This window comes from Etheostoma cragini, chromosome 17 (genome assembly GCF_013103735.1).
Source record: "Etheostoma cragini isolate CJK2018 chromosome 17, CSU_Ecrag_1.0, whole genome shotgun sequence".
Lineage (NCBI taxonomy): Eukaryota > Metazoa > Chordata > Actinopteri > Perciformes > Percidae > Etheostoma > Etheostoma cragini.
The window spans coordinates 11,934,289-11,957,630 of NC_048423.1; the positions used below are offsets into that span (position 1 = coordinate 11,934,289).

A 23,342-nucleotide genomic window follows, 5' to 3' on the forward strand; every position below is an offset into this window, starting at 1 on the left:
ACAGTCTCATCAGTGAGAAACAATGAGCTGAAAGATGCTAGATGGCTCTGTAAAGCTGAGAGAAACTGCAGAATTAGTGATAATTTGGTAACACTTTACAGGAAGGTTTCTACATGAGAGTGACACGACACATGGCACTGTCATGACCCCTGACCCTAACCCTAACTTGTCATGACAAAACCAAATGACCTTTACTAAAAGAAGCGTTATGCCATACACGTTTATGACTTGTTTATAATGTTTAGGACATGTTCATGACAGTGTCAGGTCAATCTTATGTAGATACCTTCAAGTAAAGTGTTACTTATTTGTGGGTTCGCAGTTATGAGTGCTTTCATCGAATTAAACAGCCATTTAATTATTTGTTTACATAAAATATAAATAGGTGCAGCTTAACAAAAAATTCAGTTTAAATGGTAAATGGTGTAGTCCATATTCTTCAACACCACTGCTAAGAAAATACTGTCTCCTCCTTGCGCCGGCTGGTGCATAGCACAGAAACAAAGTCCCTCCAGGTCCTTCTGTCTTAAAATAAAATAAAATAAAAACACTGTCCTTAGCTTTTAAACTACAGTTACACAAGTTTGTTTACATTTTGTCCCTGCCCCCCTGCCAGCTAAGCTGTCAATCAAACATGTCAACTGGACCGCCCACTCAGAGGCTTGAATGCTTAAGGAGCATAGCTTACGTATCTCAAAAGACCTTTTTTGTTACCTTCCTTTCAATAATTAGATGTTATGATGTTGGCATGCACGATTTGGGGAAAATAATAAATCACAAGTGCTTTGCTTAGATTTGATATCACGATTCTCAGCGTCAATTTTTTTTAACATGACAAAACAAAACAAATCAAACCAAGGTTATTATAGTTTTTCATTTTTTCATTGTAGTTTTGTTTTGACTTTTTGACTTTTTTTTTTCAAATTCAAGTTAGTTTTAATTGGTTTTTAAAGCGGGTTAGCTATTATAGTTTAGTTTGGATTTTTTTTAAATGCATAGTTTTAGTTTAGTTTTTATTAATTTAGTCTTTTTTGTAATATGGGTTATCTGTTGGGGGATTAGAAAAGGTCAGAAAAGTATTGTGTAATAATAACTCAACAAAAACATCATACAATTTTAGAAATATATAGTAACCACGTATTCAACAATAACACCAGTACAAACAATGTTCATATGATGATGAGCACAGATATGTAAACAGTTAACACAAGACGCCGCAGTAAGTGCAGAATGTGTTTGACATGTTCCAGGAAAAAAAACGACCAAGAGACTAAAGAAGACAGACATCAACAGGTGTTTTGAACTTTGGGTTGAGTAAAGTGGCAAATTTTTTAAAGTCAGTCAACTCACACAGTTGTCTAGACATCCCAGTATTCATCCACATATTAACCCACAGTCCCTCCCGCTTTTGGTGTTCCTGTGTGTTTACTAACCAGCCATTGGGTCGCCAGTGAAAGCCCACCTGTAGTGTTCTCTGTCCTGCGGTTGTCTCTGTCATGCTGCTGGTCCTACATATCAATACATCCATGACTGTAACGCACCAGGGTTAGCTTCTGTTTGGGGGAAGGGGACTAGGCATTCTCCTGTACCTAAGGTAAGCTAAGTTAGCTTCCTTGTCTTTGCTACTTTCAAAATTCGTGGGGTGTTTCCCTGTAATAAACTGTCCACATATTTGACCACTTTACACTGCAAGGCACTTGCTTTTATCTGACACAGTCATAATCAAATAGGACTCTGCCACTTACTTCCGATTTTTGGTACTGCCAAGAGGCCAGGCGGGGGGCACGGAGTGTCGTGTTCAATTTTACATGGAATGTTGGAATTTCTGGGTTCCCAGTCGGAAACTATACACGTCTACGGGAAATATCACAGTCGGAAATATATAATGTTATTTGCTCTATGAAAGACATTGACGAAGACTAAAACTAATTAAAATTTACTCGATCATTTTATCTAAACCAAACATTGATTTTTTTTGGGCACCTATAACACATTGCGCATCACCACAAGCTGTAAACATAGAGGCTTCAATGAAGAGAAGGGAGAACACTGGTTCGCTTGGGAGCGCTTTAAAAACTATGTTATACAGTTTGTTTAAAACTCAAAAAGAAAGTAGTTAATTTGGAATGCATTCGGCTCATAAAATGAAATGAGAACCTAAGTTATTAAAAAAAAAGATTACAAAATAAATAAATCTAATTTATTTATAAATTAAATCGTGAACAGGGTGAATCGAGATTGAGATTTTATAAAATTAATCGTGCAGGCTTAATATGACGGTAACTATCAAAATCACTTTGACAGAGATTTGTTTGCCTTCGATAGATATGAACCTTTGTTAGATTCACAAGTTACTAAAACCTGGCAGTTTGTAATAACAGGATTATTCATAAACAGCTTTGGCTCATGGTAATAACTAGTAAATTCCTTCTCCTTTGGATGTGTGTGGTTGTGGTTTGTAGGTAGCTCCATAATGCAAAGAAAGTGAAGATACAACATGATGATGTTTCTCTCTGGACTTCCACACACCTTGTTTCTTTACAAGCCTAACACAGTGAGGTCATTAGAATCTAAAAAGCGTACTTTTCTCATTAGGGTCTGATAGGCGGCGAGCATTGCCAAACAGATGTGAAAACCACTCACACCCCATATGCATTTCCCTCACACCCTGTTCCCCTAACAAGTGGTTTGAGTTACATGGCTCAAAGCCAAAGAAAGGCAGTTGATGTTATTTTGTCCACTTCTCTGTCTTTGATTTGTTGTCTACTGTAATCTTTTGCCTAGTCTGAAGCACACACACACACACACACACACACACACACACACACACACACACACACACACACACACACACACACACACACACACACACACGCACACACAAACAGCAGCAGCAACATCAGAGAGTGGATGTATTTTAGAGAACAATGTTAAAGTGCACATATAATGCTTTTTGGGCTTCCCTCCCCCTTTCCTTTGTATATCTTTTTTGTGCATGTAATAGGTTTACAAAGTGAAAAATCCCAAAGTCCACCCCAAAGGCACTTACCATCTCCAACAGAAAACACTGTTCACAAACTGCTCCAAACAGCTCTATTGTAGTCCAGCCTTTACTTCCGTGAAAAAACGTGCATCACTTTGCAACAGATGTTATAATGCTCGCCTAGCAGCTAGCATGGCACGTTCTTATACTCTACTTCTAACTGGGTAGTTGGATGGAGGGAACAAAAGTGTTATGCCTCACTCTGTAACTAAAACAGAGAGCTCAACACACAGGGTGAAAAGAGGAGCTGCAATGTGCACTACAACAAAAAAATAGATTAAAAAAAAAAATTAAACCATGTAAACCTATCTATTCTGATATAACCTCTAAATACAGTTACAAACCTGAAAATGAGCATGATATGAGCACTTTAACATACCACTCATCTAACTCACCAGCTCTGAATCTATTTATCCCAGTACCCATTGCACTATGTTCCACATTTTAATAATAATTATTGGACTCTTCATTGCACTCATCTCTCTACACTGTTTCTGTTTAGAGTATGTATATATTAGTGTGTCTGTATTAGTGTTTGTTTTGAATGTGTAAGCACATTGTGAGAAACTACGCTCCAAAAGGAAATTCCTCGTATGTGTCTTCATACCTGGTCAATAAAGCTGATTCTGATTCTGATTCCTTACACTGGGTACACAAAAGAGGGCCACACGCAAGTCTAGTCACAGCAAATTCACAGATTGAGGTAATCTCTCTCTTACACACTTGTTTACACGCACGCGCACGCACGCACGCACACACACACACACACACACACACACACACACACACACACACACACGGGTCCCCCTATACTAACAGAATTGAAAACAGGTGCCCACCACATATCTAGCGTTCTTCCAAAATACAAAAGTGGTTTGACCTGAATGGTTTCGCTGGAGTGGAGCCATCCTGTATGAAAGAAGAGTGCATGTGGAGATGTATGTGTGTAAACATGGAGGCGTTGGGTTCTGTGCACGCTGGTGGAGCAGCACAGACTCACAAAATATTGGAACCATATTGCTCCCTCTGCGCAACCCTAACATGCAGTGTCAAGTTAACATCAGTACAAGTCGCAGATACACCATGTGAACATACAAAACCACCACATTGAATAGCTTTTGATACGGCGTCTGTAACAGTATACTGGTCTGGCTTTGACCGATATGGATGAGTGATCAAACTGCATCGATAGCGGTTCTTAAACTTTCAACGATCTTTTTTTAAAAGTTGCGCACTGGAAATGTCAGTCTTGAGATGACCTTCAGTCACAGTGTCTTTTTGTGCAGCCACAGAGGATCTGGTTTGTGTAGAAATGACGAGCCAATGAGAAACAGAAGGCAGAGAGTTGCTAGATGAATCAATTGAGCTGCTGGAAAAAAGGGATTGAAGCCATGATGGAGGAGCAGATGATAAATGTGCCACACTTGGGTTTTCCTGGATATTTTAGCAGTTCAATTTCAAGTGTTTCATGACCGCATGTTCACGTGGTGTGTTTTAAATATGAATGTAAAAATACTCTTCAAATTATCTGTGAAAGGTCCAATATGTAAAACTGACAGCTAGTGTTTAAAATAGTTACTGCAGTACAAATTCAAAATGCTGGAGAGATTTGTCTCCCCCGCCCCCTCCTCCCCAGACTCAAAGGTCACGTTAGATGCCAGAATGAGACCGCAGCATTCAACAATGTTGCTAGACGCTTGTCTCACATAGCCAGACATTACTCCACAGCACTGTAGAGTAGCTAACATTAGATGGAACTCTCTGAATGATTACAGCCCCCCTTTCTTGGCTTGAAATAACTCTGTCGGCTACGGGCCGCTAAACACGCTGCACGTTGTAAACAGCCATGGCCCACTTGACCTGTCCTCCTGTAACGTTAGCAGTTAGCAGGGTTAGCATGGCGGCATTAGCCAGGACCCGTCAGGATCACTTTACTGGCTGTCTCAATTGTTTTTGCGAGTAACCAACTCGGATACTTCAGCAATAAAATTCAATGTGAGTAGATACACGAATGTTGAAACGACATAAAATGCCTGTCCCTACTAGCTGTGATAAATTAGCCTACCTGTTCAGGAGAAAATTAGCCAACTCTGTGTCCTTTTGGGCTCTAAGCTGTCTCCATCTTTCAAATATATCTCCAATATTTATCCGGGGTTTGTTACGTCTCTGGTCACACAACTGTCAAAAACATGCTGGATTGTTTTTTTAGGTTGGGTAGAATCTATCTCTGTTGATCCCGAATGTTACAGCTGTAGCACGCTGGGTTTACATTTTTACAGGTAACTCTGGCAAAAAATACTGGCATTAGCATTGTTGTCAGAAAACACAGTATTTCAACTTAGCATGTTTCCTTTATATATGATGATGCATTGGGGTAATTTTTTAGAGTTATAACAGTAAATATGTCACATATTGGACCTGTAAATAATGTCATCCACAATTGTTCCAAGCATGTTGAGAACAGTTTGGTTGATGGACAGTCTGAGACTAGACGTTTACGCCATACTTTCCCTACCTAGGTCACAATGCACATTTAATATCTGCATGTGTTCCACTAACCACTTCAAGATGACGTAATGTGAGTTGTAACAGCTGACAGAGAAAATCACAAGCATCTATGCTCTTAAATATAGGAACAGTGAAATGGTGTCATTTTATGAACATGTCTTATGTCAGAATCACAATTCTGAAAATGAACAGAATTCTTATTGAAAGAAGTGCAAAGTAATTATTGCAAAAGTCCATGTTTTGAGAATTGTTTTGAGCAGGGGGAGTGACTGTGGACACATGCATTGAAAGAGCTCTGGAAGCTTGACTGCAACATATGCATCTTCAGATATGGAAAAACACATTGTATCCATAAACAGGAAAAAAGGCTCAGAAATAATTTCTCTAAACAGCCTTCTCCCCTGTCTGCACATGTCTCTTGAGGATTCGGTTTTGATTTGGCTTTAAAAGCAAGCCAGAACTTAGCTCAAGCAAGCGTGTGTGAGCGTGCGTGTGTGTGTTTGTGTGTGTGTGTGTGTGTGTGCGTGGGGGTGTGGGTGTGTGTGTGTGTTTGTGATGATCATTCCTGACTACCTTCAGGGACATATTTCAGTCTAAAGAGTTGTTAATTGGGGACAAAGGATATATCCCCAATTGAGGAAAAAGCTGATTTTTGGGTCAGTGGTTAAGGTTAAGGTAAGGGTAAGTCTCCGGGAAATAAATGTAAGTCTATGTAATGTCCCCAAAAGTAACCTAAGTAAACGTGTGTGTGTTTGTGTATGTGTGTGTTTGTGCATGTGCGTGTACTTGTATGTTCCAGACTGACTTTGATGGGACTGAACATGCAGTAAGCTACATCTGGCAGCAAGTCATTATATTTCCGTATTGAATGAAACCAGAGACAGAAAACAAAGTTTTTACTTTGCTGCCTATTTTCCTTGCTAAAACAAAACTGATGGGGAGTGTAGGAATATATCCACATTTCTAAACTTAGATTTTAAAGTCCAAGACCAGAATTGTTTTCACAAATTATCTGAATTAGAATTTTAAGTGTAAGAAGATGCTGTTTGTTCCCTCTTGCTTTCACTTTCCTCTTAGTACACAGGGATATTTCACTAAGCAAGCTCGGATGGATGCCATTAATAATGTATTTTGCTCTCCCAGGTAAACCTGGTTGAGAGCAGGTTTAAGGTGACTAAGCCCGACTTATTCCCTCTCATTTATTAAGAACTGTACGCTATGCTGTTGACTGATCAAATAGAATATGTATTTTATAAATGTAGATTTAAATAAATTTTCTTCAATTCAAGAAATCACTTTTTATTTACAGTATATACTTTTATTTCTGGTGTAAATGGAAAATCTTAAATTCAAGCCCTTTACTGTTTAGTTTAAGCATTAACGCATTTAAGCTATCTTTACTAATGAGGTACGTTCCATGCCACAGTAGATAAAGAAGAAGCCATTAAGAACTGACTTTATAGCGAGGTAAAAAAACAAATCCCTGACAACAAAAGATCTTGCTTCAAATATTAAATTTTTAAATGTTTGGCCTGCCTCCCTTTTTCTGGCAACATTGTGAAGTGAAATATTAATGTGTGAAATGTAAGTGGACGGATGCAGTTGGCAGTTGATGTACAACACAGCATTAGGGCACCGGGTTTTACTGTGGTTTACTGTCTCAAACAATTCTAAAATGTGTTGACCTCTTGCAACCTGCTTTTCATAACTAAGTGACGCCTTTTTTCAATCTGAAGACTTTCCAAAGATCCCCAAAGCAGGTCTGTCTAATAATAAGTGACGGCACGCAATTGAGGTTATAAGTGTGATTAAATAATTCTTGCAGCTTAAAACCAAATCAGATCATAATTTAAAACTGCACCAGAAGACACTGTCATGTAAAAATACACCTGTCTTGTGTGATGACAATAACTTACTAAACGTGCAGCTACAGAGAAAAGACTCATTTCATTGGAAACTTCAGATGGGTGTCTGGTTCATGTGGGTGGTATATAAACCAGCAAACACTGTTTGTGTGAGTGCATACAGGCCCAGTGTACATAGACCTATGTCTACCTCAGTGTTTAAGGGAATATGCAGAGCTGCAGAAATGAGGCATAGCACTGACTGATGCTGCCGGCCTCTCTGCTTCACAGAACTGGCTTTTCTATCAGATAGACAGCTTGACAATATCCAGACCCCACTCTTTCCGCTGCACACACATGCACACACACACACACACACACACAGGCACATACACACACATGCATGTACACACTGTTTTTCTGGGTTTGTTCTGCTTGTTTCTGGCTGGACTGTTTGTAAGATAAAAGGGAACTTTGTAGCTGAGTGAGTACAGTAAAGTCTGACCTCTTAGACAGGCCTTCATTGTGTTATGTGTAATTGGGAATTTTTAAACCAGTTTTAAAACCTATTACAACATAAAATACTCATTCTTAAAAAAAAAAAAAAAACAGCAAACTAAAATAATATTAGTCAAAAAAGAAAACGGGTCCAAGGCACTCTTCTGGCAAAAAGTCCCAAAAAACTTTTAGCTATTTATAGACTTGTACATGTTGTAAAATAGAGCTTAGTAACAACCCAAGCGTAGTGGCACACACCGCCTTCCTCAGGGTGAAAAATGATGTTGTTGACTTAGCTATTATTCATTGTCATTGGGATGAGCACCAGTTCTTTCTGGCTTGATACTTTAAACAGATGTAAAGGCAATGTTGTTTTGGATTGATTGTCTATGTCTGTGTTTGTGAAACACTAGATCATTTGGGAGAGTTATTGTCCAATAACGTTAAGTGCTGCTCTTTTACTTTAAATTCACCATTTTCCACAATATTTAATTGAATCATGCTACATTTCTCCTTTTCTGCATTACACAGATGTGATAATATTAGCACACATACACAAAGACACACTCGGTATGTGTGCATGTGCATACACACACCAAGTCAGAGTGTCTTGGTAATGTCATTACTTTCGTCTGACTGAGATCACAGATTTGTAGCTTCAGGGCTTTCAAGTGTCTGCATAGGAGCTCTTTCATGTTTGGCCTCAGTGATCTGCAGTTTCCTGACACCAGGAGGGTGAATCTACCCAGCATCCTTTACTCTTTGGAATAAAGCATATGATGCCCTGCTCTTGTCAGGGAATAAACAAGAGCTTGGCTACATAGGATAGCAATACTATACTTCCTCCTCGGGCTAGAAGCTGTGTGCATCCGAAACATAAACTGCTTAACTGAAAATTATGCACCATTAAAACGATTCCCAGGGAATTTTACTACTGTTTTCTTGTTTCCCTAGATTTAGACAATTTCCAAAGATATTTGATTTACTACTGCCATTTGAGAAGCTTCAACCAGAGGATGTGAACCATTTTTTTCATTAGGTTTTGCTTTAAAACTTAAACAATTTCTTATCAAAATAGTTGCCGATTAGCTTTCTGTTGAGCGACTAATAATTAATTATCTCATCAATTCAGCTCCATCTACTACATATAACAATTGATGTATGGCCTTTAAATTAATCCCTATAAACAAAAAAATTAAATCATTTAACTTCTAATCCACTTCCTGATTACAAGCACTACCTTTGACTTCGTCATTCAACATACCTTGTAGCTGCAAAGACAGAAGAAAGTTTGTCTGCCACTGGTCATCAGTAGTAAAATTCTCCAGAAACCAAACACGTAGTACGTATACGTATGTATTTGATCTTACATACCGCTTTTAAAAACAGCTTCTAGTAGAGAAACAATATTTTAAGCTACTTGGGGCATCTCATGATGCCTTTATGATGTGTGTGCAGGGCTGCTAGCTGTGTCTTGGAGCAATGCTGGTTGCTTTCTGCTCAGATCTCAGGTGAGGAAAGGCCTGGAATCACTCATCCTGACAGCCACATCTGGCGTTACTTTTTCTGTCTTGCTGCCCTCAACTCTGCTCCTGCAAACATACACCACTCTGATTTAACCACAGAGGAAAGAAGTTATGATAATAGCAGTTATGATAATAGCAGTTATGATAATAACGTTATTGGTGGTTGTTAATGAGATGGAGAACAGACAGTTTACACAAGAGACATAGAAGAGCGCTGTGTGTAATACAACCATTGTTACTGCTGGCATTTTCTTTTGTTTTCAGGCTTTGTCCTGCCATTGCTGGAAAGTGAATGAATGCCAGGTGCAACAAGCAATCTTTCTGTTCTCTGTATTTGCTCCGTGGATTTTACATAACCACTGTTCTATTGGAAATAAAGGCTTATAGAAAATGCTGCATAAAAAAACACATTTGTGCTGAAGCTTGACTTAATAAGCATTGTTCTGTGTTCCAGTGTATTCTGACTCTGACTTAAAGCCAGACGTTTGTATCACTCACATCCATTTATTAAATATTGTAATATTGGAGAACCTTGCACCTTTCACATGACAGCATAAAAGCTTGACATGTATCCAGAAGAATAACCTCACATGCACCCATGGTCTTTTTTTGTTCTCCATTCTACATTGTAAAGCTCAGCTGGTGCCAAACCCACAGCTGAGGGCAAATTCTAGCCTGAACCAGACTGGTACACAGTTTTCATCTGTTACCTCTTGTACCTAGGAAGTAAGGGTCAGATGTCAGGTTAATATTTACGTTAATGGAATGACTCTAAACTGATTAAATTTCAAAACAAGAGCCTGAGGTATCCAGGAGCGGCCTGCAGTCCTACATTGAAATATAAACAAACACGTTTGGTACCCAGCATCTGTGGTAGGGCCCTTCTCTGATACTGCTTAGTGAGAATAATGTGCTTTGATGGAACCAGCAGACATAAACGTGAGTGCGTAGTCAGCCGCAGAGGAACAGAGCGATCCTGTGTTCGCAGCTTTGAGAAGTGAATCACCACAGGAGTCCATGATGGGAAAGGCAGTCTTTCTGGATTCTCACTGAATGTTGCTAAAGAAGAGACTCTGCTGTCTTCTGCATAAAATGGACACACATGCACAAACACAGAGTTCAGTACATGGCACACGACAACTTAATTGCAGAATAAATCCCAGCTGTAGTTCACCCATTATGCAAAATGCAGTACGCAAAATTTCCATTCACAATACCGCTGAGAAATGGAATCTTCTAATTGTTTACATTACAATTTACTGAGGTTGAAAAATTTAGAAGAAGCCACTCTTTTTTTAAGAGTCACATGAGAAAGAGCTTGTTTGTTTAAAAAGACAATTCCAATGTTTTTCCTATGCCCTTTTTACATTTGGTGATCTACAACTTTTTTACTTTTTCTCAGCATTGAGAACCTGTAGTGTTTTATAAGCCAGTTTACCCCATATTGTTTATCAGTTTTTAGCCAGCCATGTTGCGTGAGCAAATTATTCGCATGACAATAACAATATTTCTGTTTAGATATGGTGCACAGTACCACAATCACAATAAAAACAAGACTTTTAGTTTGTACTCAAAATTGAAAACCCTAGTCTCTGTCTGTTAGTATTTTCTTTAGTTACAATAGTTTGTTATGGTACCAAGAGCTGCTAGTTGTTGCTGGAGAAGGAGAATCCTATAGTACCTAAACATGCAAATCTGTGAATCAATAAGTTCCACATGGTCTCCATTGTGTTCATGTGATTCCAGTTGCGTAAAAAGAATCAAAGTTACAACTGCTTTGTGGGTTTCTCCCAGCCAGGTCTTTAGACAAACTGTACAACTTTGCCGACTGTGCTGGTCTGCACCTGATCCTGGGGCTCAATGCGCTGCACAGAAACCCAGACAACTCCTGGAACACCTCCTCCACCCTGAGCCTCCTCAAGTACGGTGCTGGCAAGAAGTACAACATCTCTTGGGAGCTGGGCAATGGTCAGTTCACCTACACACCACATGCTGTCTTCTAGGCCTGGGCAATATATTGATAGTATGTTGACATTGATACAGTATATAAGACATATAGATATCATTGTACATTTTACACAAAGGCTGCATTACAGTAAAGTGACGTAATTACTGAATTCTGAATTTACCAGACTGTTCTAGCTGTTCTGTTATTTGCCTTTACACACAAACTCATTGTATCCACATTATTTATGAATAATTATCTAAAATATCATTGTGTGCATTTTTTGTGAAAGCACCAAAAGTCAACCCTACAATATCGCAGAAATATCGACATTGTTGAATTTGGTAAAAATATCATAGTATTTGATTTTATTCATATCACCCAGCTCCACTGCCTACTAAATAACATGATAGGCTACAGTATTGAGTAAAAAAAAAGGTCTGTCTTCAGCTGTTTTGTTTTTCTACAACATTTAGAAACACTCAGAAACATTCAATAAATACTTTTACATGCCATCTCTAATACATACGTAGTTAACTTTATTCCAATGAAGGACTTTCAGTTTTACTAAAGGATTAGTCTAAAAAGGTATATTTTTAAAGTCCAGAATACAAGTTGTTTTCTCCAGTTAAACTGCTATTAGAAAGCTGTTTCATACTTTGTTCATTTAACATCTACTGGTTATAACAGCTTCGATAAAGACCTTGTTTAGATGGTGAGTTGTTAGTGAGAGTTTAAGGGTTAAAGTGAGGGTTCTTTCAGGGATGAAAGTAACTGCTAGTCCGCATGTCATCCTAACCATCTGTGTTCCTGTAGGTCTTCAGTGCACCCAGAGCCCTGTTTCCCTGTTGCACATCAGTTCATATTTTCATTTCATCTGCAATAAAGCTTACAATAGAAACTTTTATTTTTGCCTAAGCCTAAAAGCACCATATAAAATCTATTGATTGAACCATGTGAAAATTTCAGTGTGGAGCGTAAAAAAAGTTGAAAGGAGGTTGAGTGAAAAGGTGATCCTTTGAAATTTTGCTTCTATATTCTCCTTGTAGTTTTAAGGAATACAGCACAGACACAGCTACATACACAGACAAAACCGATCTATTGAAATATTTAGTTTTACAGCTCAAACACAGCCTGGTACAGATCACAATGCTGTTCTTTAGGGTGGATAAAGAGCAGTCGGCCTGTAAAAGTTGAGTTTTTCTCCGTTTGGGGCAACTAGCTCCCTCACTCTGTGTCACGGATTCTGCAAGGCCACCCTGTGTGCTTGGATCATTTTCCTGACACTGAGTCCATCTGTCTATATTACTGCGAATTGCCCAATTATCCCTTTTTCTACTGGCTGTTGGAGCAAGATCAGACTACACATCAACAATATTCTCCTCCAACTCCCCACTGTTGCTTTGCAAACTCTGCCTCTGGCTCAGTGTACTGCATCTCCTCTTCGCAGAGCCTAATGCCTACCGCAGCATGGTGGGTCGGGCGGTCAACAGCACCCAGTTGGCTCAAGACTACACCAAGCTGCGGACCCTGCTTCAATCTGTGCGCTACTACCACCGAGCTCACCTCTACGGCCCCAATGCAGGACGACCCAGGAAGAACGCCATCCTGCTGCTGGATGGGTGAGTCAGCAAGTAAAACATTGATTGTGCAGGATTTCTGGCCTTGTTAGGCTATCCTCCTTGAAAGGGTTTAAGGTAGTGGAAAGTATGCTGCAGTGGTTTTGGACATTTACAGAGCTTTACTGTGTTTAATGCTCACACACATACACACACACATTTAGGTAGTGTTCAGTGTTTATGGATTTCCACTCTGCAGGTTTCAGTGTCTCAGCTCCAGTTATACCATGTCAACCTAAATAAGGTGTCATCTGATTGATAACGTGACGGCGCAATGTCCCACCTGCTGGTTTAATGCAGAAGCCCCACCAGCTTCGGTCTGACTCTGATGGCTGATCTAACTGCCCTCTCTCAATTGCAACCTGTCCCCTTGTAAAATCATACTTCATAGTCATACCTTTACTGCAGAAAAAGGCATGTACGAACTGTAGTTAGCTTTATTTTCTGCTTGATAAGTCGGTAATTATTTACTGTTTTGTTTATTAAATGAACTTCTTATCTTCTGGGCTGATTTCATTCAGGTCATGCAAACCAACTTGAGACATTAAACTTGCTGTGCTGATGACTTTGCTTTGACAAAGTTATATAATTTCTCCATTGATAAGGTAGTTTTTTATTCATGCTTTCAAGGCGTACGAGATGTTAGTCTTTGGCCAACAAACATAGCATTCACGTCATGTTGTGTTTTTTGGAAAATAAAACACAGAAGGCAAACAATACACAGACATTGCCAACAAAAAACTTTTGTTAAAAAATGTTTAATTTGGACAGTCCTTTATTGATGGACAATCAAGTGAGTGACCCAAAATTGTGCTGCATGTAACACAACCCCTCATTCTACCCTGATCATATTAAATCTAACCACAACTCTCAGATTAACTGTTTACAAGACATTGAATGTAGGGATGCAGGCTACTTTGGCATGTTACTTAGTCACTGCCTTAGTTTGTTAAACTCCTCTCAGGCAAAAATGCTTTCTCAGTTGTTGACCACATAGATGAGGGCATCTCTCAAACATATTCATCACTTCCAAAAAAGTTCAGCCTTTCTGAGCTTTTTTGTCTTTTGAAATGGAAACAAACTTGGCTAAAATGGATGCATCAGTGGCCCTGTATAATAAACACACTGATATACACACATTCCAAAAACAGTGTGACCTTATGAAGACCTTAGATTCCTAAATAACAAAATACCTCAATACTATAAAGAACATTACACTTGTATTTAAAATTGTATCTTAAACAGAGCTAACATTTTACTTTAACTCTCAAATGTAGCACATATGTAGCAGTGTTTTTCACACACTACTTAAACTTGTAAACACCTGTTAAGAGAATATTTATGACAATATAGAATAATTGTAGACATTATTTTATACTAATAAGTATAACCAAATAAGTCAATTTAAAGATGAAATGCCTCATGTTGATAAAATTGCATATGGATTTGCTCTGAGCCATAGTCGAATAAATACTGATAAACACTGCTATTCATTTTACGATTTTAAGGTAGACAGATGAGGTTATTAAACTTTCTGTTTTGAGTGGCTGCAATTAATGCTCTATTTGTCTGTCACCAGAGATTTCTGTTACTTTAACACAGGTACCAAGACATGTAGAAGTGAAAGAGGTGAAATATACAGCTCTGGCTATAACTGAATTTGTTAAAAAAATGGGAAACAGCATTGCTTTGAACCAAAATAGAGTCCATAAAGTTGAAATAAAGTGTGCTAAAGATGTGTGTGTGCGTGTTCGCAAGTTTGTGTGCAAATACATACGTAGGAACAGTTTAATGTCTCAGTATATCTCAGCCTGAATTTGTCTCCAGCTCCTCTCTGCAACCACACACATTTTGACAGGTAGTTGGAAGACAGAGAAGGTAGAAAAATGTGATATGGGTCTCCCTCCTCTGTGTGCTTGAGCTACTTACATCAGTGAAACCATTAGGTACTCTGTTTATCTAATCGAGTACTGACAGATCAAATTTACTCAGGAAAAAAAGTGGTGTGTTTGTGTTTGTCAATGTGTGTATGTGTACTGTACAGTTCAGACTGATTGATGAGCAGTGGACTCAAAGGAAAGGGAGGATGCAGAAGATAAGTGGTGAGAAGAGGAGGAGTGAGAGGATGAAGAGGAGAGAGCTGGAGTATCCGCAGGTCACGGGTGACACATTTAATGACGGGGTGATTCTTGTGTGTTTGACACTGTTACGAGGGGTGGCTCTTGTGTTTGACAGCCCAACTACTCTGCTGCTCTCAGGAAATAAGATGAATTAGACACTGAGCTGCTCAACAGTCCAAATATCAGAGCTGGACAGACTAAACAAGCCAGAGCTGTGAAAGTTTAGAGACACACATTTGGGCATGTCTGACAAGCTGTTACCCCCAAATATGGAGAGATATGGGTCAGGTAGAGTAGGAAACACACACACACACACACACACACGCGCACACACATACACACACACACACACACACAACACAGATGCAAACGCTCAGGAAGAGGGAAGCAGACAACAGGAGGGACTGTGTATATGTTGAGTTTGTGTTTGTGTACAGGACTTTTTATTTAGTTGACTGAGAGCAAACTGCAGGTTAGGGTTAGCACGCTGCAGACAACACTTTTAGGACTGTTTACTGTTTTACAAAACTAGATTTAAACTGATTTACCATATTACCTAAAACACTTGATGTTATATAACTTTACTTAATAGAATTAACACTACAAATTAATCCAGTTACTATGATGTACATATCAAGAGTTATTTTGCTTGCCATAAACTAAATAAATATTCACTTCCTGGTTCAACATGAAGCTACCATACAGTTAAATTTAAATTTCTGGTAAATTTACCTTTGCTTGCATTTTCCAAATAATTTTGGGGCATACTAGCATATGTTGACAACCTGTACTGAACCTTGTCTGCCTGCCTGTATTAGCAAGGTTCTTACAATACCACATCCCCAGGTATTGGCAGTTAAGTTGGTGGATAAAATGCTATAAAATGAATGCCTATAACTGCAAAAATAAATTTTAATAATACATGAGGTTTGAAGAAAAGGTGACACTCAGGTAAATATAGCTCTGTTTTTCTGTGTTCTAGGTTCATGAAGAATGCTGGCTCTGTTGTAGATGCAGTTACGTGGCAACAGTAGGTATTTTACCCTTTTTTTCTATTTTATTATTATATTATTATTACTAGATTGTCCGTAGAAAATCCCTCAAGCCATTTAAAACAGTAGACTACTCACTTAACTAACCATAAATTAAACAGCAATGGCCAGGTTGTGTTTTTGTACCTTTATCACCACAGTGTGTGTGCGCAGCAGCCGTTATCAACCATAAATTATACTGTTACTGAGAGAGGCTGTTGCAATGTTGTTGTAATGTGGAGAACTCTGTTTATCCTGTAAATGGAAAAACAGGAACAAGCCTGTGTGTGTGTGTGTGTGTGTTAAATTAGTAACACCTGTCACATTTGTCTATTGCACATCCTGTAGGAATGCATACGGGTATATCAATGGTTTGATCTTTTCCGCCATGTTTTAGCGGAATCTCTTTACAAACGTATGTTAAACTTGCACAAAAAGACACCCACTTTATGCTCAGAAAAACCCTGTGTGTGTGACTGAGTGAGTGGTCGTTAAGGTGAAGGTCAGGTCTAATTAGGAGAAATTAGAAGAAACGGAAGGAGACAGGGCTGTCAGTAAGGCTTAGAAAAACACCACCCACACTGTTAAAATCAAACCATATGCTCTGGCGCATTTGCCCTGTCAATTAGCCCGTTTTACACTAGAGATCCAGATTCCACTCTAACCAGCCTGCGTGACAGCAACTCTGACCTCTACAAAAGAAGCCAAACGTATAAACGTGGAGACCGCTCATTAACACGTCTACGACACAGGTTTTACTCCACTGCAGCTGGCTCAAGTTGTTGTGAATCAAGCGTAGTCGGTTGGAAACGCAGTGTTCACTACCAACTGGTTGAGAGAATCATATGGATTTGTTAGTGAGTGTGTGTCTGCCTGTGGCTGAAGGTCAAACGTCTTCTGTTGGAGCTTGTGGTGATAAAACATGTTGGTTCTGTAGTGAAATAGTTCTGTACCCCCAGATCACAAAACATTTTGTGGTTTTGCTTATGTTATGACATTTTTTTTCACAACACTGTACTGTAGTTTGACATTTTGCAGCATCTTGTCTCAGTAACTGCTTTTTGGATTCACCAACACAGCATGATTAGTGTATGTAGTCATTCTCTTTCTGTCTTTTTTTCCATCTTTCTGCTATCCGAGGTTTCCTTTCACTTCATAGAAGGAATGTGCCCATTTTCCCAATGATGTTTGCTTGGTTTTCTGGATGTACACATTTTTTTTCTTCTTTTCTTTTTAGAGCACTTTAACCCTTACCCATTGATTTGTTATATAAGTTAATGGGTTCATTTCTCACTTAGGCGTACCTCAAATGGTCTGTATGCATGCTGTGCAGACTGTTTTGATTTAATTTGTTCAGGATTTGAGATATCAACTCTGTGATTTTTTTCCTGTCATTTGTGGTGCACTCACCACATACTCTGGATAATTCATAGACCTCATTTTGAACCATTGGCTCTGTGTCATGTGAATTATCCAGGCTAACCATGACATTGTGTCTGACACTGTGAAAGACATGTTCCTGTTGAATTTTTTTTAAACATACATTTTTTTAACTATTTGGCAATGTTATCCACCATTATCCACCTGTTTGGTCCGGAATGCCATATCTCAACAACTCTTTTTAACTTTTTACAGACATTTATTGGCCCTCAAAATCTCAGATGAACATCTCCAACCTGTGCAAGTAAAACCACAACTCTGTATGATTGGATACCATTAGATGCAGGTGAAAAAATATGTGTAAGGTAGTTGACAGATTTCTTAATCAAACACCCAACTATAACACCCACACCCTCTAACCTTAACTTATTTAACATGTTATGCATTACATAATGGGCTGCTGCTTGGTGAGAATCAGCGAAAGTGTGTGACCAGACGGCTGCTAGTTCTAGCTGTGAAAATATTAGCAAGAAAAGTGAAGACAAATTTACGATTAGCTGTTTAGATGCCCCTGAGCAACACCATTAATGTGAGCCCTAATTGTTCCAACACTGGGGTATTAGTGGTGTGAACATCTGAGTGTGAAACAAGCAAGCAAAAGCGCCCTGCTAAACTCGTTAATAATGAAGGGATGAAAGGCACGACTTAATGACCCTTGCTTTAGAAAATGAACACTTTTTGTACTAAGCACTGGGGCCTCAAAGTGAGTCAGTTTCTAACTGGGCCAGTATGACACATTGTACCCACATATGTCTTTTTCATAGTCAGCATTGACTGTGGTACTGCCCAAACAGCATGGTGCGGTGGTTATTTACAGCTGAGGGGAGAAAAAAGATGTGTTAAAGATTTGTGATCTTTCCAGTCTAAAAATCACAGTGGGACTGTAAATTCACTGGTGGCATTCCTGAGGGAAGCTACATATCCTTAAACTGTTATGTCATGATTGATTTCCTGATAACCTGCTGGTCCATACCAAGGAACACATTATCTTCTCATCTTCTGACTTTGAGACTTCTCCAATCACCACAAATCTCTTGCTACACCAGATGGCCATTCCTTGACACTTGATGTTATTACAAGTAAACAGTTACAGAGGATTACTCATGCTTTACTTAAATATTCCCATTTAACTCCACTACAGCTCTACAGTAGTAACTAGTTGTTTTGTTCTTTATACATGATAGAGGTAGAGTAATCCATGCAGAGGATGTTAACATTAATTACCAGGAAACAAACACTTTGTGACACTAAAATATGCAGCATGACACAACTAAGACATGTCTGACACACAAGGCACTTGGTTTGGAGAAGATGTGCGACTGCCACCAAACAGTTAAAACCAAGTCCTCTGTGATCATCTAGTCACGCAACATTAGTGTCAATAAAACCATTATCCTTCTTTACTTTTAAAACTTTAGTAGATTTGAGTTTCTTTCCATTACTGGTATTTATACTTTTGCATCTCTGTTGTCATGCGTCCCTGTTTGACATATGATCATATCTATTTCTTCTGTAGTGTATAGTTCTGTTCAATTTTTATGTGTTAACAGGGTGCTAGATAGTTTTGGTAGTGAGCTGTCTTTGATCCTGTGCTGGCACAATGAGAGCTGTGTAAAATAAGCTCTCCAAGTGGATCTTTGTCCGAAAACAACTGGACACAGTTTTGCACTTCATTAAATTGTGGTCAAGCTGGCAGCTAAAGTATCATGTCAAATTTTGGATGAACCAAGGAAAAGCTCTTTGATCTGTTTTGGGAGCTTGGACTCAATTTTATGAATACCAAGCTATGATCCCCTCAGTCCTAGTCAACATACTTAAACTGTTTTCTTTAATTTTCTTATGGGGTTTTTGCTCTATCGAACCATTAAACTTAAGTAAAGAAAGCAAATCTGGCCTGTAACGTTATGGTTTTATAGAACAACCAAAATTCCGATTGGTAGTGCAAAATATAGCTGTAATAACTTTTTGTTATTCTGTTTCCATATATGAACTGGAATTTCTTTCTCCGGGATTTGGACTGAAGAGCTATTGTGAGCTATCTGGAAAGATGACAGGATAACCAAATAATTTGTGTAAAGCCATGACTTAACTCATGCGTTGTTTACAGTTTGAGGCCAGGAGCTTGGAACCCTTCCAACACAGTGACGAAATTGTCAACGAGGTTAAGCTCAGATTGCAACACTGCTTCAACACACATGAATAAAATTCAGCTCTGTTCTCAGCAGTTTTCTTGACAGATCAGACATTTTAAAACAGATTTACATACAATAGGTTTAACCTTTGTTTTGGAATCTTTTGATGCTGTAGTTCTTATGAATATATGGTCTCCTTGTCTACTATCCTTATTCACAAATTAGTGCACCACATTTAATTTGTTGAACCTATTTTGTAAATTGCCTATCATAGTGTTCTTGGTTTAGGAAAAAAAATAAACTAAATTATAACAAAACATTTGCAGCCTTGAGCAGGATTCAGCTGAGCTGATCGTGCACTTAGTTGATTAATAACATTTGTTGCTTCAGAATAATATGAAGGGAAATCTGCTTCGGAATGAGTCCCAGCTTTTCTAACTCTCATTAAGGTGTTGCATCTGTTTTTGTAATTTTATTTTATCATGGTGCTGTAAAAATAATACCAATAAATGCAAGATGATTGAAAGATTTGGGCAATTAGTTGTTCTCATGTAAACACATTTGGTTGAGTTTTGTGCAAGATAATGCCTCTACATAAGTCATGAACTCTCATGCTTGTATTGGTTTTCTGTTTTCACATTAAAAGCAGCAAAATGCTACGGTCTAATAGGCCAGTGTTGTTACCCCTACATGACATCACTGGGTTTAACATTTACAAATATAATTTGAGGATCATCCTACAGGGCTGGATATTCACAGGGAGGATGTCTATTACATGCTTAGCATTCAGTATTTATACCAATGAAGTTAGCAGGAATCCTTCTGCTGTCCACAAAAAAGTAAATACAAATATTTAGTGTAGTAGTGTAGACTAACATAGATTGGTTCAGCAAAATTGTAAAGCCAGACTAATGAGAGTAAAAAAGACTGTTTCAACGTTTTATGATTTTTTTTTTTTTTCATAAATAACTTCACCTAGGAAAGGCATCTAAATAATGAGCTGACTGATTGATTAATAATTTGTTTTAAGACACATTGCAGTTTTAAGACTCAACAGTTTTCTTCTTTCTTCTGCATTGCAAATAGGATCTAAGATGTGTTTTATGGTACCTGAAACACAAGTGGGGTGTGTGCTCTCTTGGAGAGACTTTTTCTCTGCCCACATGAGATGTTCCTCTCCCAATACCATCTTGATTTGTCTTTATCTCTCACACACACAAGGATGTCTGCCTTGTTAGATAGTCTGACATCTCAGGGCTTCCAATTCCCTCATAGAATTGGATTGTCAGGATGCTAAAGTAAAATGGAATATGTCAGTACATGTTTATCATAGCTGTTGAAGTGAAATGATGTATTGTGTACTACGTGTGAGACCAAAAAAATCATACTTATCATACTCACTCATTTAAAAAAAAAACTGCGTTCTATAATGAGTTCTTGTTTTACAGTCAACGGGCCACTCACCTGACTGGTAGTGTTATATAATATAATAACATTTTATTTACCAAAGTGATAATAGTAGATGGATTCAGATTGCCAACTGTCAAAAAAAAATTTAATGACCCAGAATATGGAGATCATTTTTAATTTAACTTAGTCAAAATCAAACAGAGGTGAGTTTTAGATTGAGAATCAAAATGAAGCTTGTAAATTTTAGTTTATTTTTCACCATCTGTTCTGTAATAATGTGACGATAATGATGTTTGTTGCACAGTACAGAGTGTTTCTCTCACAGCAGTTTCCTTCCATTTCCATTACAGTTATTACATGGATGGCAGGGTGAACAAAGTGGAGGACTTCCTAAAAACTCGTCTGTTGGACACGCTGACAGAGCAGATCACTAAAGTCACCAAGGTACCTTAGTGTCCCTTAAAGTCCTAGAATTTGACTTCTACTATGAATAATCTAAGCTGATTTATGTAAATTACACACTATATATATATATATATATATATATATATATATATATATACATATATATATATATATTCACATCAACTACTTCTGATGCAGCTGCTTGATGCAAACCACGGGTAAGTTTTCGAGCTGTGTTGTAGATACAAAATTTGATTAATGTCTGGTGTATATTTCAGAGGTCCTATCTCAGGTCATTGACACCACCTCGAGGGAGGATATGAAGAAACAACGAATTTTAATCATGAGTTATATTTGCATTTTATTTGAGTTTGCCAAGTCATGCATCTAGCATTTGTGATGATAAAGCCACATGTGCTAACCGCAAGATTTAACCCTCAGGGCAAAATGGTTGCGTCCACTATGAAGTAATATTATCAACACTAGCTGCTGTGGTTGACTTGCTGAGTTGTAAGAGATGAACAGTGCCAAAGTGCCTCAGGGAAAAAGAAGCAATCATTCCTAAGAACAAAATTTAAAACATTGAATGAAATGTAATTGAGTGGGATTATTTGGTGCAGTATCACTCAGTTGAAGTCAGATCAGGTTTTTGTGTTTATCATTTCCTAAACATTATTATTCTGTGTGCATCTTTACTTTTCTGTGTCTATTTGCATATGTGGAAAGTGGTTTGTTGCCAGCTCTGATGACCTTTCATCAGCTTGCGGAGTCAATAAAATTCAGTCAGTACCAGGAAAAGGATTTAGTAAAACACAGAATAGCTCCTTAGAACCAATTTACTTGGTTTACTTGTATTATAAATGTATGATCCTTTTGTAATGGTCCTAAAAAACATTTGAATGAAAATGATGCATTGATTTTAAGACACAAAAGTGAATTTCAATTGGAGCTTTCACAATGTTAATTCCCATGTGGATTTTGATGATTTCACTCCTAATACAGGTTGTGAACACACATACTCCTGGTAAGAAGGTGTGGCTAGGTGGACTGGGACCAGCGTGGGCAGGAGGCATCAGTAATCTCTCTGACACATACGCTGCCGGCTTTCTGTAAGTACTGTTATCGTGATGTAGCTGCTTAAGAAACCACTATGGTGTGTTCTGTAGGCAATGATACAGTTTGATAATAATGAAGGAAACCAGCTGCACAAGATTAAAAAAAAAGTGTTTATCCCAATGCATTATTACAATCAAAGGCATCTGCTGTTGCATTTCTAATATTTATTTTCTGTTTGTGTGTGTGTGTGTGTGTGTGTGTGTGCGTGTGCGTGTGCGTGTGCGTGTGTGTGGCGTGCATTCATTTGTATTCCAGGTGGGTGAATGCGCTGGGTATGGCTGCTGTGCAGGGGATTGATGTTGTCTTGCGTCACTCATTCTTTGACTATGGATACACACACCTTGTGGACCAGAACTTTAACCCTTTACCTGTGAGTCTCTCAATTTCAGTTCAGCCATGGTTAGAATGTCATAGATAGAATAGAATTTGTTCTAATTGTCAGGGCCTCAATTCACCCTTCACCCTTCATCATCATAATAATGTCTGACCTGAGTAGTCCTGTTACGCTCTGTACCTTTTCTGTACCGGACCCAGTGCCTCGATTGCACCTCTTGCTCTTTCCCGTGGGAGCTATTAGGTGAGATGAAAGGCATTTAGTAGTGATGAGTGCTTAGTCGCGGGCGCGAAATGCCATGTAACCTTAGCCCTTTGTCAGTAGCTCAGGACAGTGTCACTGCTTCCCTCTACCCCCATCACAACTGTGTG

At 38.5% G+C, this 23,342-nt stretch overlaps 1 protein-coding gene and 1 long non-coding RNA gene across 2 annotated transcripts in view; one reads left to right on the forward strand and one right to left on the reverse strand.

Moving 5' to 3' along the window:
* Nucleotides 1–23,342, forward strand: part of hpse2 (heparanase 2) — a 56,128-nt gene that overhangs the window by 22,739 nt on the left and 10,047 nt on the right. Inside the window, exons 4-9 of the mRNA XM_034897805.1 lie at nt 11,214–11,387; nt 12,815–12,986; nt 16,086–16,133; nt 21,467–21,560; nt 22,524–22,630; nt 22,893–23,007. Of these exons, the coding sequence (XP_034753696.1) occupies nt 11,214–11,387; nt 12,815–12,986; nt 16,086–16,133; nt 21,467–21,560; nt 22,524–22,630; nt 22,893–23,007 (710 nt within the window). The remainder of the gene's footprint in view (nt 1–11,213; nt 11,388–12,814; nt 12,987–16,085; nt 16,134–21,466; nt 21,561–22,523; nt 22,631–22,892; nt 23,008–23,342) is intronic.
* On the reverse strand, nt 9,237–10,240 carry LOC117960142. The gene is made up of 2 exons (XR_004660076.1): nt 9,958–10,240; nt 9,237–9,485 (listed from the first exon to the last, which is right to left on the reverse strand). It is a non-coding gene; the product is annotated as an uncharacterized LOC117960142 (long non-coding RNA).